This window comes from Muntiacus reevesi, chromosome 3, assembly GCF_963930625.1.
Source record: "Muntiacus reevesi chromosome 3, mMunRee1.1, whole genome shotgun sequence".
In the NCBI taxonomy this organism is placed as follows: domain Eukaryota; kingdom Metazoa; phylum Chordata; class Mammalia; order Artiodactyla; family Cervidae; genus Muntiacus; species Muntiacus reevesi.
Window position 1 is genome coordinate 88,282,260 of NC_089251.1, and position 14,030 is coordinate 88,296,289.

At 48.7% G+C, this 14,030-nt stretch overlaps 1 protein-coding gene across 1 annotated transcript; it reads right to left on the reverse strand.

Moving 5' to 3' along the window:
- Nucleotides 1-1,570: 1,570 nt before the first annotated feature.
- CLEC4F (C-type lectin domain family 4 member F) lies at nucleotides 1,571-13,299 on the reverse strand. The gene is made up of 7 exons (XM_065927405.1): nucleotides 13,191-13,299; nucleotides 12,267-12,383; nucleotides 11,869-11,964; nucleotides 8,952-10,073; nucleotides 3,976-4,127; nucleotides 2,576-2,694; nucleotides 1,571-1,968 (listed from the first exon to the last, which is right to left on the reverse strand). Exons 1-7 carry the CDS (start codon nucleotides 13,264-13,266, stop codon nucleotides 1,824-1,826), a joined length of 1,827 nt encoding a protein of 608 aa, XP_065783477.1. The 5' UTR covers nucleotides 13,267-13,299; the 3' UTR covers nucleotides 1,571-1,823.
- Nucleotides 13,300-14,030: the final 731 nt, after the last annotated feature.

The following is a 14,030-nucleotide window of genomic DNA, read 5'->3' on the forward strand; positions in this document are numbered from 1 at the left end:
AATTTTTTAGATCTGTTTGTGGCAGGCGCTTGGTGATTGGTGGATTTCATCAATTTAAAAAAGGTGAATTTAGTATTTGAGAAAGTTGGGGTTTTTATAATTTTACTGACATATAGTTGATTTACAATATTGTATTTAATTTCTGTTGTAAAAAGTTGACTTTTCAAACAAGTGAAAAAGATGGGCTATGATTTAATGATATTTGAGATAAAGTAGATGCCAACCTCATGATATTCTCAAAAATAAATTCCAGGTGGCTCAGTAAGATAAATGTAAAAATAAAATTATGAAAGTACCAAAAGAAATGTAGAAAATGTTATTTCAATCTTTCGATAGAGGAGGAGGGTCCAAGATTAATTAAAAAAAAAAAAACTTGGGAGCCACAAAAGAAAAAGGCCAAAGGAAAAGCAAAAAGGAAAAAAGTGAACACAAATAGGTTAAGGTCCAGTTCAGCCAAAGATATCATAAAAGATAGAACAGATTTCCAGTTCTGGGCATGATGGAGTCACTAGACTAGCCATTCTGCTGTAAGCAACCAGAAAACTGGACAAAACAGATGAACTCTGTTGTTTTCAGACATTGGATAACGGGCAGAGCAAAACTGGCATCTGATTGAATGAGCCCACGACCCTCCTGGGTTTCTTCCTGGAGGATTATTTCCAGACCACTGGGCAGAGGGGGAGGGTCCACAGAGGGTGTGGCAGTCTCAGTAGGCTGAGGAAATAAAGATGTAAGTTTGGGGAGACTGAGCAGACATTCTAGAATTTGGGAGCAGAGTATAAAGTAATGCAGAGAAAGAACTCTATAAGTCATCCTGGCAGGTCCCAGGAAAGCCCTGGTTTGGGCCTGGGACTGGAGGTGGAGTTACCCCCTGGGAGTAGAAGGGATGTGTCTGGGGCTCTCTGGGGCCTGTATGCAGGAAGGAGAGAAAGTCAGTGGGGTTCAGGTCACCCAGGAGCTTACCCACAAAGAAGAGAGCCACAAGACAGGAAGGAGACCATGAACACACCCAAAAAGGCCAGAGTATAAAGTAATGCAGGGTAAGGCAGAGAAAGAACTCTAGAAATGTGTCTTGGGTTCCCTGGGCACGTTAAGGATAGGACCCCAGTATTTGAGGCAAAACACTTGCTCTAGAAATTCTCATTCTAAGTTGAGCTGGCAGAAAGCCGAGTCCCTGGAAGGGTGAATAGGGGCAAGAAAAGTCAGAGACATGTCCCTGAGAATTAACAGTCTGAAGACAGTAAAGCCAGCCACTCAGGAGAAATGAGTTTGGGGAGTGACTTTAAAGGGCCTGGAAAATTCCAGCTCCAGCCCCGTCTCCAACAAAGGAGGTGCCGAGAACAGCTGGGTGGCTATGACTTCTGGGAACATGTACCCCGCCCAGTCATTGTAGTTTGTGGTCAACCTCTGCTGTGTGCAACAAACCAACTCAAAGGGCCTAGCTATAAAGCCCTTAAACAAAGACATCCTTATCTCAGAACAGAAGGGACCCTGAGAGAAGGAGAACCAAAGCAGGGAGAAGTGAGCCTGGTGGCTGTCGCAGAGACAAGTCCAAACTTTGGTTCATTGGAGTATTTATTGAGGAGCCACCATCTGACAGCCCTGCACTGGTTGCCAAGGGGATATAGAGACACAAGTCTTTTTTTCTTCCTTGAGAAGCTGCTGGTTGTGCTGGGTCACGTTAGGTGAACATGTTCCAAAGATTTATTTCAAAAGGACAGGTCAGGAAAAGCAAAGGCTGAATGGAAGGCCCCAGCGAGCCAGTTGATTGAGCGGCTCCCAAGGCATAATGGAGAAGGGCCTCAGTCCCACCTGCCCCTGGGCTACAGCTGGCCCACAGGCGTCTTGCAGATCCAGTTGCAGAGAGCGGAGCAGGATATGTCATTCCACTTCTGCTGCACTTGGACACAGTCTTCCGACCGCTCAATACCGTGTGGCCAGTTGTCCGGCTGATTCTGATCCCAAAACCTGGCAACAAGAGGGCTTCATTCTGCTTGGTGAACGAAGTGTCCCTTCCCCCTGCTTGTGGCATGAGGAGCTGAAATGACATGGGTCCCTAGACCCCTGGTGGCCCCAGGTGCCCTGAGGGTGGCTTTGCTGAGGTTGTCCTCCATTACTGAGAATGGAGGGGTGGGAAGTGTGTCTAGACTTACAAGTCCCCCCCCACCAGAATTCATATTTAGTGCCTTCAGATGGGGGTAAGGCTCCTCAGGCCAAGGCCTACGTGGTAGGGTATAGGATAGGCCAAAAAAAAAAAAAAATCCCAAACAGCAATACCCCGTCGCAGGGTGCCTGCCAGCCCCAGGACCTGTCTTATTCTGATGCCCCCGTGAAGGGGTCCAGGCAAGGATCACAGCTATGCTGGTGTACACACACATTGTACACACACCACACACATCAACCACACAGTCAAATATACACACACCTTATACACACATCACACATGCACATCATACACATAGATCACACACAATGCTAACACTTCTTGGACGGGGATACACACACAGGACCGAGTCTCTAGACAGACCTGTCCCAGACAGTGCCTAAGACGGCACCAGACAGAGGCAGGACTCACGCTCTGCTCCCAGCATGATCGAATGGTGTGTCATCTGTCCAGCGCCAGCGGCCCTCCGTACCGCGGTCAGTGAGGCCAATCCAGTGGTAAACGGAACCCGTGAACTGTATCAGAAATGCCTGTGGAGAAAAGGCAGTGTCCTGTGAGCTCGTGTGAGGAGCTTGTTCACCAGGCCATGTGAAGAGGAATCCACGCCGTGCTCTCCCCAGCCCCAGCGGCATGAAGCCCCCGCTTCAGGAGCTGCACCCCCCGCCATGTGTTCCCTGGTCTTCCAGAGCTAGGGCAGCGGACAGGTCACCTCAGGGAAGTTCAGCTTCTTGCATGTTTACCTGATGATTGTGGCTTTCCTGGGACAAAGACAGACCTGGCCATGGTTTTTTTAAGATGTGTTTTACAAAATAGCATGTCATTTGACAGACAGACAAGAACAGTCTCAGGAAAACCCCAAGGGATGGGTAGGTCTATAAGTTAAATCTGGCCAATGTACAGTGTGTCCTTGTCAGTAACTTGAGTAAATTCTGATAAAGAACATTTGGCATATGGGCCACTCTGGTGCCCTGTTGCCTTTGTTGTTGTTCAGTCAGTAAATTGTGTCTGACTCTTTGCAACCCCATCGACTGCAGCACACCAGGCCTCCTTGTCATCACTATCTCCCAGAGTTTGCTCAGATTCATGTCCGTTGAGTCAGTGATCCCATCCAATCATCTCACCCTCTGAGGTCCCCCTCTCCTCTGCCTTCTACCTTTCCCAGCATCACGATCTTTTCCAATTGAGTTGGCTCTTTGCATCAGGTGGCCAAAGTATTGGAGCTTCAGCTTCCGCAACAGTCCTTCTGATGAATGTTCAGGGTTGATTTCCTTTAGGATTGACTGGTTTGATCTCCTTGCAGTCTGAAGGACTCTCAAGAGTCTTCTCCAGCACCACAATTTGAAAGCATCAATTCTTCAGTGCTCAGCTGTCTTTATGGTCTCAAACTCATATGTCAGACCTTCCCAAGAAGCCTGCATTGTCTGCTCTCGGGCCTTCCATAGCCATGAGATGAACTGACATTAAAGTCAAGATTGACAACTAGAGAGGAGGCCTGAGAGGAAGACGAGGGAATGGGGAGGGGGAAGGAGGCACCAGCACATTGAGGGCAGTTACCTGGTGCCCCTCCCTCTGCCCTTCCTTTCTGCTGGCCCCCCTGGGGTCTCCCTCATTCACTGAGGACACTGGGTTTGCTGTCAGTGCTTATACCTCCAGTGCAAGATGTTCATCAGAATTCAATAAATATTTGCTCCCTGACTGACAGAGGAGATGTGAAGGACTGCCACGCCGACTCCAAGAGGCGAAGGCCAAAGCACAAAGCCCCTGACCCCACATCAGTCCCAGAAGCAGCACCCCAAGCCCACAGCTCTGACCTGCTCCTCCTCCGAGGTCACCGAGGCCAGGTGGGCTCCATGGGACACACAGAACTGCTCAGCCTCCTGCCACGTCTTCTTGGCAGAAGAAAAGTAATACAAGTTCCCATTGTAGGACTTCCAGTCTTTCGTGATCAGCTGGAGAAGTTGATCTGGAGCAAAGTTGGGGAAGGAGAGAGAACCAGGAGCTAGCTGAAGATCCTGCTCCCTCCAGGGACTGACCACTGAGGGTCACAAGACCCTGCAACACTTGATGCCGTCAGCTAAAGGGCCACAGTCTGGGAGGCTGCACCCCCCAGCCCACTACCCCACAGAGCAGGAGAGCAGCTCGGGATATCTGGCTCCATCACTCCAGGGGTATTCAGTCAGCTCTGCTACCCAGCCATACTCTTTCAAGGCTCTTGCTTCCTAGCTATACTACTCACTTTCCCAACTCATTGCTATCACCTGCTTGTCCCCTGCATCTCCGTTCCCTTCATTTCTGGGAGAGTTCACAGCCATCCTGTATCTTCACTCATTCCCTTGACTTCACCTCCATCTACTTCAGCTGTCCACACCAAGAACCACACTTGGGACCTTGTCAACCCCTGGTCTGCCTGACCTCACAATTTCAGAACCTAATGACTCATCCTATGAGCACAAGCCCTGATTCCCTCAACTATTTCATCCCCCTCTGTCCTGACACTCTGTTCTTTAACAGCCTCCTAATCACAGCTTCTTGAAATGGTGCCAAAACAGACTCATTCATTCATGTATTCTTTTATTCAATATACCTTAACTTCTATGAATCAGGAACCTTTATACAAAGATCAATTAGACATGATTCATGCCCTCAAGGGAATTACTGTCCAGCAAATGAGACAGACATAAAAATGGTATTGAAGATGCATTGATTGGAAACCATGGCATGTTAGAGGCACAAAAGGGGGTGTGGTCTCCTTCAGCTGGGCTGAAAACAGGGCTCAGGAAGGACACTAGGTGAGGATTCACTTGAGCTTAGTCTTCAAAGACTGAGAAAGAGTTTGCCAGATGGGCAAGGAGAGAATTCCAGGCAGGGGAGAGAGTCGTTGCAAAAGCACAAAGGTGTGAAACAGCATGGTGCAGCCTGATCTGTTCAAGTACTTTATGGCCAATGCACAGACTTCCCAGGTGGCACTAGTGGTAAAGCACTTGTCTGCCAATGCAGGAGATGGAGGAGATGCAAGTCCGATCCCTGGGTAGGGAAGATCCCCTAAAGGAGGGCATGGCAATCCACTCCAGTATTCTTGCCTGAAGAATCCCATGGACAGAGGAGCCTAAGTGTTACAGTCCATAGGGTCACAAAGAGTTGAACACAAGTGAAGCAATTAGGCATGCACGCACACACGGTCAAAGCACAAAGGATGGGAGATGAACTTGGACAGGTTCACCAGTGCTAAATCATACATCCTGTGCGAAGGAGTTTGGGTTTTTTCCTGGGAACAGTGGGAAGCCCTGGAGGGTTTGAAGAAAGATGAAGATATGCTCAGATTTGCCTCGTGATGGAGTGGTTGCCAAACAGGAAGAAGGCAATCTTAATGGGACCAGAGACACCAGTTACAACGCAGTTACCAATGTTTGAATGATAGATGGTGAGTGTGTAAACCAGCATTTTTCAAAGTGTGGTCCCAAGTTCACCAGCATTAGCACCTGGGGCTTGGTAGAAATGCCAGTTCTCAGACTCACCCCAGCCTAGCTGAATTCAGAATTGTTTTTTGACAATCTTCATTTAACAAACTCTCCAGGTGATTCTGACACACTCCAAAGTCTAAGAAATAGCAGTCCAAACCAAGAATTGGCAGACTACAGTCTGCCAGCAGCTTCTTTGCACATATGAAGTTTTTTTTAATTTTAAACTTATTTATTTTTTAATTGAAGGATAGTTCCTTTACAGAATTTGTATACCTATGGAACATGCCATGCCCTTCAGTTGACAGATGGTCTTCGGCTGCTTAATCATTACAACAGCAGAGATGTTGCAACAGAGACTGTTCAGCCAGAAGCTCAACACATCAACTGTTTGGCCCTCTAAGAAAAAAATTAAACTAATGGTTCTTAGCTCTAACTGACCATTAGAACCACCTAGGGAGATGTTTCTTTTTTTTTAATTCTGATTCTAAGCTGCATCCCAGAATAAATGCCTGCCCTCCCAAAGAAAAGTTAGAGTTCTAGAGGTGGGTTACAGGCTTCAGTTTTATAAAAACTCATGGGGTGATTCCATTGTGTCCCCAAGGTGGAGAAACATTCATCCCTACCAAAACAGGAGCAGGGCGGAGGGAGTGAGGACAGCAGGAGGGGCATGGGAGACATGTCAAGAAGGGGAGACTTCCAGGCTTCCAACAGACAGATGGGGACAGAGGGAAACAGCAGAGCGGGTCCTTGCTGTCTTCCAAGCCCCTCATTTGTCAGCCACATATTTCAGCAGTTGCTCCAAATGGCCCCCTCCCTCACAGCACTCTCCCTCTTCTGTCACCTTTGACCAGGAACCTCTTACTCCACAAAGATATCACTAAATATCTGCTCCCTCATTGTCTTGTACCCGCATCTGCAAACCTGGGTGAACGTCCTCTTCCACACCTCCTCTGCTCCCAGCCTCAGAGGTTCATGTACTGCCCCAGTCCTTCAAGGCCAATCACTCTGCTGTGCTTTTCATTCTCTCCTCTCTCTCTCTGTCCCAGGTTCCAACACTGTCTCCCCAACCCCTCCCCCACCCTCTTTTTCTCTCTCCTTCAATCTTCTCCCTCTTTGCTGGTGCCTTTGTCTCACCCTCAGATCAAGCCTAGCCTAACCTAGACCAGCCCTCTCAAGGAATTTCACCAAAATATTAGCAGTGGGTTATTTTTTCAATAGACGTTTTACAAATGCAAATTGTAAATGCAAGTTGTCTTATTCTCATCTTTCTCTTTTTCAATATTTGCCACATCTACAATTAATGTGTAGGTTTTGAAATATAAGTATGGATAGCACAGGTTGTTTTTAACCCCTGCTTCTACCTTCCCATCTCCCTCACCTCAGCCTTATCCGTCTTCTCTTCTCAACCAAGGCCCTTAAAGGACTGGGGCACCTTCATCTCTCACTTCCCACTGACTGTGGCCTGGCCTCCAGGCCACATACAACTCTCCACTGAAACTTTATTCCAATGACTTGCTAACTGCCCAGAGTTAGTGGGTGCTTATCGGTTTCTTTACCTGGGGCTCTGAGACATTTGCCAGAACCAGCCACTCTGTTCATGAAATGCTCTCCTTCCTTGACTTCCTCAACTGCCCACTTCCGAATTCTCCTCCTGCCTCTGAGATTGTCTTCTCCAGTCTCCTTCAAAAACACTTCTTTCCCTTCTTGCCACCTAAAAGTTGACTTCCTGTTTCCACCCTCAGCTTCCTCCTCACGCAGCATCTCATCTCATGCAAACTCCTGCACTCCCACCGCCACAACCAGAACCAACATACCCAGGGGTCCCGCATCTCTGTCTGCAGCAGGACTGCTCCCCTACACCCCGACAGCCCCCAGGTGATGGCCGCTTGAATACCCCCATGGCGTCTCAGATTCAGCATGCTCAAACCTCACAGCTTGTCTTCTCCTTTTATTCCCTGTCTCAGCCTATAGACCCATCCAGTCAGCCTCCTTGAAATTCTTCGACAAATACTCATTTCCAAAAGGATGAAACCCAAACTCAGAGCCATTCCACATGTAGCTGGTGTCTCTGCAGAGCTGCCTCCCTTTCTCACAAGGTGTTTTTTCAACTGCCATCATCAACCCACTGGTGGATTTTGTTGAAGTTCTTGAGGGAAGAGGGAGTTTGGAGACTAGACAATAAAATATGAGTGCATTCATGTGGTAAAAGCTTTGCGTTTTGAAATGTGTATGTGAGAGAGAAAGACACATAATTATACTAGGGATGGTTGGATGGCATCATTGACTCAATGGATATGAGTCTGAGCAAACTCTGGGAGATGGTGAAGGACAGGGAAGCCTGTCCATGGGGTCATAAAGAGTCAGATATGACTGAGCAACTGAACAACAAACAACATGATGTAAAATGAATTTTATGCTGTGATTACATGTTTGAAAGCCACTGCTCTGACCCTTACCTACTGTCTTTTCAGCCTGCATCTCCTCAACTGCCCTTGTGGCCATGGTCCAGTCAGACAGACCTGCCAAAAGTTTCCTGAACCTCAAGATTCACATCTCCAAGCCTGTGACCTGCTGTTCCCTTATCCTATCTGCTTGGAAAACACCTACTCATCCTTCAGGCCTCAGTTCAAAGGTCAAATTCCCACTGAAGCATCTTTGATCTTTTCTCCCCCAGAAAATTGCCTCCCTCCTTGGAAGATCCTTGTCTGCACCAAAGGACATCAGCCCTGAGAAGACCCCTTCTTGTCCTTTTTTTGCTCCTCCCCACCCCGCAGTTTTTAGACATACTCCCAACATTGCACCTCTCAGGCCTTTTGTGCAAGGCTGCTCCACCCACCGATAAGCTTCAAGGGCAGGCATCACATTTTGTTAATCTTTATGATCCTGACACATCCTAGGGCCTCAGGAAAATTTTGTCAGATGTATACAGGAATGCTGTACTTGGTTAAATGCTTTATATGTGTTAAGCCATTTGATCCTCACTGGGGAGCAAGTATTATTTTCCCCACTTTGCAGGTGAGAAAAGGGAAGCTCAGAGAAGGTGAACAGCTTGAGAAAAACCACAGCATCTGGGCTAGTCAGAAGTTGGAAATCAGGCTGTCTGGCCCTGCTAGCACCCTCTGTCCCTATTATACACCAGACCGCATTTGTTTCCCCGATGTAGGTTTTGTCACTCTGGTCAGAGAGTAAGCAGGGATTACATCACCTTTAGTTGGATCCGGCCCCTCTCCAGCACCCACACTCCTTCCCGGGGATGCATGTTGAAATAAGCAAAAGGCCGAAGAGACAGGAGGCTCTGCCCTCCCCGGCCCCCTCGCTGCACTTACTGTGGGTCCTCTGGAGCTGCTGCTCCTGTGAAGCCAAGGCTGTGCGGAAGCCCTCCAGGCTTCTCTGCTGCTCCTGGATTGTTGTCGTCAGGGCTTTGGTGTTCCCCAAATCCTCTCTTAATGTCTTGATCTCAGTTCTGGCCTCCTGCAGACTTCTCTCTAACATTTGGGTCTGGGAATGTAAGGCTGCGGCATCCTTCATTCCTTGTTTTAAGGTCTGTATCTCTTGGCTGGCATTTCTCAAAAGACCATTTAACACCTGAATCTTGGAACCTAAGGCAATGGCGCTTTTCAGCTCTGTTTTTAATACTGTCATCTCAGCATCTGTCTGCTCCAGGAGACTGTTTGCTGTTTGGGTCTGGGCAGTGACATTTTCCAAATCTCTTTTTAACAAGTGAATCTCACCTCCAGCCCTTTCCAAATGACTTCTTAACACCTGGATCTGAGCACTGGTGTTGTCTAAACTGCCTCTTATAAAGGTCTGGGTCTGAGAGTTTAAAACATTTGCATCTTGCAGACTTCCCTTTAACCTCTGCATCTCAGCAGTGGTACTTTCTAAATTACTCCTTAAAACCTGATGGTGGGCCCTTAAATCACTGACACTATCCAGATCACCTCTTAAAACATGGATCTGGGCATTAACATTCTTTAAACTACTGTTTGCCAATCGGACCTCAGCGTTTGCCGTTTCTAATCCTGCCTTCAACAGGTGGATCTCCGTGTTGGCATTTTCTAAGCCTCTGCTTAACACATGGAGCTCAATGCTAGTGTTTTCTAAACTGCTTTTAAAGAAACTCTGGATCTGGGAATTTGAAGCATTTGCCTCTTCTAGATCTCCCTGTAGCTTCTGAATCTCAGAAGTGGTCTCCTCCAAGGAACTCTTTAACAGCTGGGTCTGGAAACTCAAGGTACTGGTGTCCTTCAGGAGGCCTTTTAGCATCTGGATGTCAGCACTGGCACTTTCCAGATCACCGCCGAGCATCTGGATCTGAGAACTGACATTGTCCACTCTGCACGTCAATAGCTGGATTTCCACGCTCCAGGTGCTGGTGTTCTCCATATGTCCTTTAAACTGTCGGACAGTCTCTCGGAGGTCCACCACCCTGACTGAGTGGTAGGGATCTGGAGGGAGGAAATGGAGAAAGCAGCCAAAGAGGCCCATCATGTAGGGAAGCAATTAAAATCTCCAAGGTAAATGTCTGCAGCACAACCCTGAGCTCTCCTCAAGCAGCCTATAACCACCCAGGCCCTGGGGCTGGACCATCTGAGAATGTAAAGCCAAAAATGAAATAAAGGTCTGCTTAGTAAACCAGGAAGCAGAAGGATTGAAATACTTGGCTAATGGATTATTCTGCCATTGTAATTGAACTTGAAAATAACTGATTAGATCACTGAGAGCTGTTGATGTTTAATTCCACTGAAGTTTCACCACTAGATATTAATAGGTCATTATGGAAAGACAACAGTTATGAATCAAGCCCATGTTTAGTCCAATGCTATATTTATACACCAAGCATGAAGCCTCTTGATTCACAATTATGACTTCCTAAAAGCTATGTAGGCCACAAACATAGACATTTTCTGATCAAAAATCCATGGGGGGAAGAAAACAGAAGCAAAATAAAATAGGTACCCATGGACGAAGTATTCTGCTCAATGTACAGGGCCATGTAGAAGTCCTCCAATGACACTGAACCCTGACCTGCTACACCTCCAGTGCTACCTCCAGTGCTACAAAGTGCAAGGGTCCCTGTCAAACCATTTGAGGATATGGGAGACTCTAATGAAAGGTTTTGGTCATTGGGTCATTCAAGGAAATTCTGCAGCATCCCACCAAACCCCCTGCATCTAGCTGCACCCTCTGTGCACCCATGAGCTAAAATGTGAGCTCAGACATTCACGGTGTGAGGCACCCATTCCAGCCTCCTTTCAGAAACAGGGAGAAGGACCCAAATAAGCAGAGACACTTTCTGGAGGACTCCTGCCCTACTTCTAAAGCCCTGCCTAGGTAGGTATGTGAGACCTGAGCCACTGTGCTGCGGTAAGACCAGGAGGGCCTTAAATCAATGGGACAGAAGAGAGAATCCACACAAATATGGACAATTGGCTTCCAACAAAGATACAAAGGAGAAAGGATAACTTTTTCGACTGATGGTGCTGAAACGACTGTACACCCATTTGCAAAAAGAAAAAATGAACTTCAGTCCATATCTTGCATCAATATTCAAAACATTAACTCAAAATTAATCATAGACCTAAATGTAAAACCCCCAAACTACAAAACTTCCAGAAGCAAACTTGAGGGCATGTCTTTGTGACCTTGGTATAGGCAAAGATTTCTTAGATACCAGACCAAAAGGCCAATCCATAAAAGAGATAAGATGGATAAATCAGACTTCACCAAAACTTAAATCTTGTTAAGACAATGAAAAGAGAAGCCATAGACTAAAAAAAAGTTGGTAAATCACATGACTGACAAAGGTCAAAAAAGAGTACATACTCTAGATCTCTTTATATAAAACTCTAGAAAAAGTCAAGCCATCTGTATCCCAGCAAGCAGATCAGTGGTGGCCTGGGAACAATGGGAGGAGGAGAGAGGCAGGATGGTCAAGGCCAGGAGTGAACTTTGGGGGCAGAAGGTTGAGTATGTCCCGTCCATTATCTTGATTGTGATGTTTCATGCCTCTATATATTTGTCAAAACTTAGGTTGTACGCTTTAAATATGTATACTTTATTACGTGTCAATTGTACCTCAAAAAAAAAAAAAAAAAGCCATTTAAAAGAAAGATACTGGCTTTCTGTGAGGAGAACGGAAACCATTTAGGGGCCTGAGGACATTGAGGAGGAAGAAATGTGTCCGGGGGTCTGAGCATCCCGGGTTCTGGCTCCCTCCCCTCCCCCACTGCGGCTACTTACAGTCGGGTTCCTTGAGAAACTGCCCAGTATGGTTGTCCCCCAGAAGCTCTTGGAAGTAGGCGGATGTCTCCAGTGCAGGTCTTGGATGCTGTAGGGCTGAGATACCCCATTCCCACATCAACACAATCCCCAGGCTGCCCCACCCCGAGTCAGGGCTCCAGAAGGAGGTGGAGGAGATGGCACCACGACCCCCTAAGAGTTCCCCTCACAGGCCTCATCCCTTGGGAACCTCCCCTTGGACAACAACCTTGGTTGGGTCCCAGGAAAGCCCTGGTTTGGGCCTGGGACTGGAGGTGGAGTGACCCCCCGGGAGTAGAAGGGGAGTGTCTGGGGCTCTTCGGGGCCTGTGTGCAGGAAGGAGAGAAAGCCAGAGGGGCTCAGGTCACCCAGGAGCTTACCCACAACGAAGAGAGTCACAAGACAGAAGACCATGAACACACCCAAAGAGGCCAGGGTGGCCTTCAAACGCCTGGGCATCTTGGGGGCTGCAGGAACCACTGCCACGGGGTCCAGTCCTGCAGGGGAGAAGCCAGGATCCAGGAGGGGCTGCCGTGTGGGCTGGACAGCAGCAGCCACTCAGCTTACTCTCCTGGCCTGTCCCCTAGGACTGAGGACACTTGCCCCACTCACCCTGCAGAAAGGCAACGAGCACTTGGGAACGTGCACCAGGGCTCGTGGAAGCTGTGGTAGCAACAGAAGGCTCGAAAAGACCACCACCCGAGCCTGGAGGGTGCGCACAGGGCACGGACCTGGCGCAATGGAAGACAACAAAGGTATCGTTTGAACGAAAGCAGAAAGGAGGGAGGGAGGGAGGCTCACAGCATGAACCCGGACCTCAGCATCTCAGGGCCAGCTTTGCTGCGTGAATCCTGACCAGAGCGACACTCACAGCCCTGGGGGGCTGCTGCTGCTCCCACAAGCTGACGTGGGTGTCCCAAGCAGGGCTGTGCCTGGGAGTCTGGGGGCTGAGCATACAGAGAATGGAGAGATCACAGCCCGGCGCTCCCGAGGCTTCACAGGGCCAGCCCGGTGTGCAGAGATGGGGTTTCAAACCAGGTCCCCCTGAATTCATTGTTCACTCTCCTTCTCTGGCCAGGTTGCCAGCCCCCAGGGAAGAGTCAGGGGAGATTTCACGCGAAGCCTCGGCGTGGGCCACAGGCACTGTGTCCTTGCCTGACCCACCTTCAGCCCCACCTGTTTATTCGGGAAGCCGAGCCGGTGCTGAGCCTGCCAGGCAAGGGCTGAGGAAGACGGCAGGGAGCCAGGGCCCAGCAGGCCAGACCCGCCCTGCTGAGGACAGGCTGAGGCCCCAGTCTTCTCACCTTGGGAGGACAGCGAGACACTCGGGTTGTCTGTGCAGAAGTGGACCTGGTCAACCCTCATCTCTGCTTCCTTCATCCTCCAGAGCAGCTCCCTGCCACGCTGTGAACCAGCAGTGGGGAAGTGGAGCCGCGATACGGGTTTATATGCTCCCGAGTCACTCCTTACAAACTCTGCCTTCCCCCGCTGCTGACTCTGCAGAAGTGCCCCGTCTGGGCCCTTCCCCTCAAGGCTCCCAAGTGCCAGTCGCCCCCCCCCCACCCCCCGCCATCCTCCTTCTTCCCTCAGCCCCAACCTCCCCACCCCTGCACTCCAGGGTAGCCTCAAACACTAGCCTCGGCCCCAAAGTCACAGACACCTTTCACCAGCCACTTAGAAGGGAGTTCAGGATTGCTTCTCAACTTTGCATAGGAAAACATCCTTGTGACCCATGGCTGAGTCTTAATTCCAGCCTCAGACTCTCTTAAGTAACAGGAGGCTAGTAAGGAGGAGGCTGGCTCAGCGCAGCAGGTGTCTGCAGGTCACGGGAAGGGCTGAGGTGACTCTCTGCCCACTCACGACCTCACAGTGGGCGTGAAGGGAAAGGGATTATAACAGAATAAAACACTTATTTGGTCTCTGTCCCAGTCCCTGGAACAGAGCTCCTAAAAACATTGGAGTTTTCTTTGTGACAAGTATGTCTTTTGTTACCCAAAACTAACCCTTTTGAACCATATTTGCATTCATGCTGATGAGGGGACTCAGACAACTAGATAGCTTCTAGATGGAGACAGTCTTAGAAAGACTAATCCCTCACCTCTCTCGTTGGGTTATAAGAGCTCATAAACGACAAGAGAGCATCA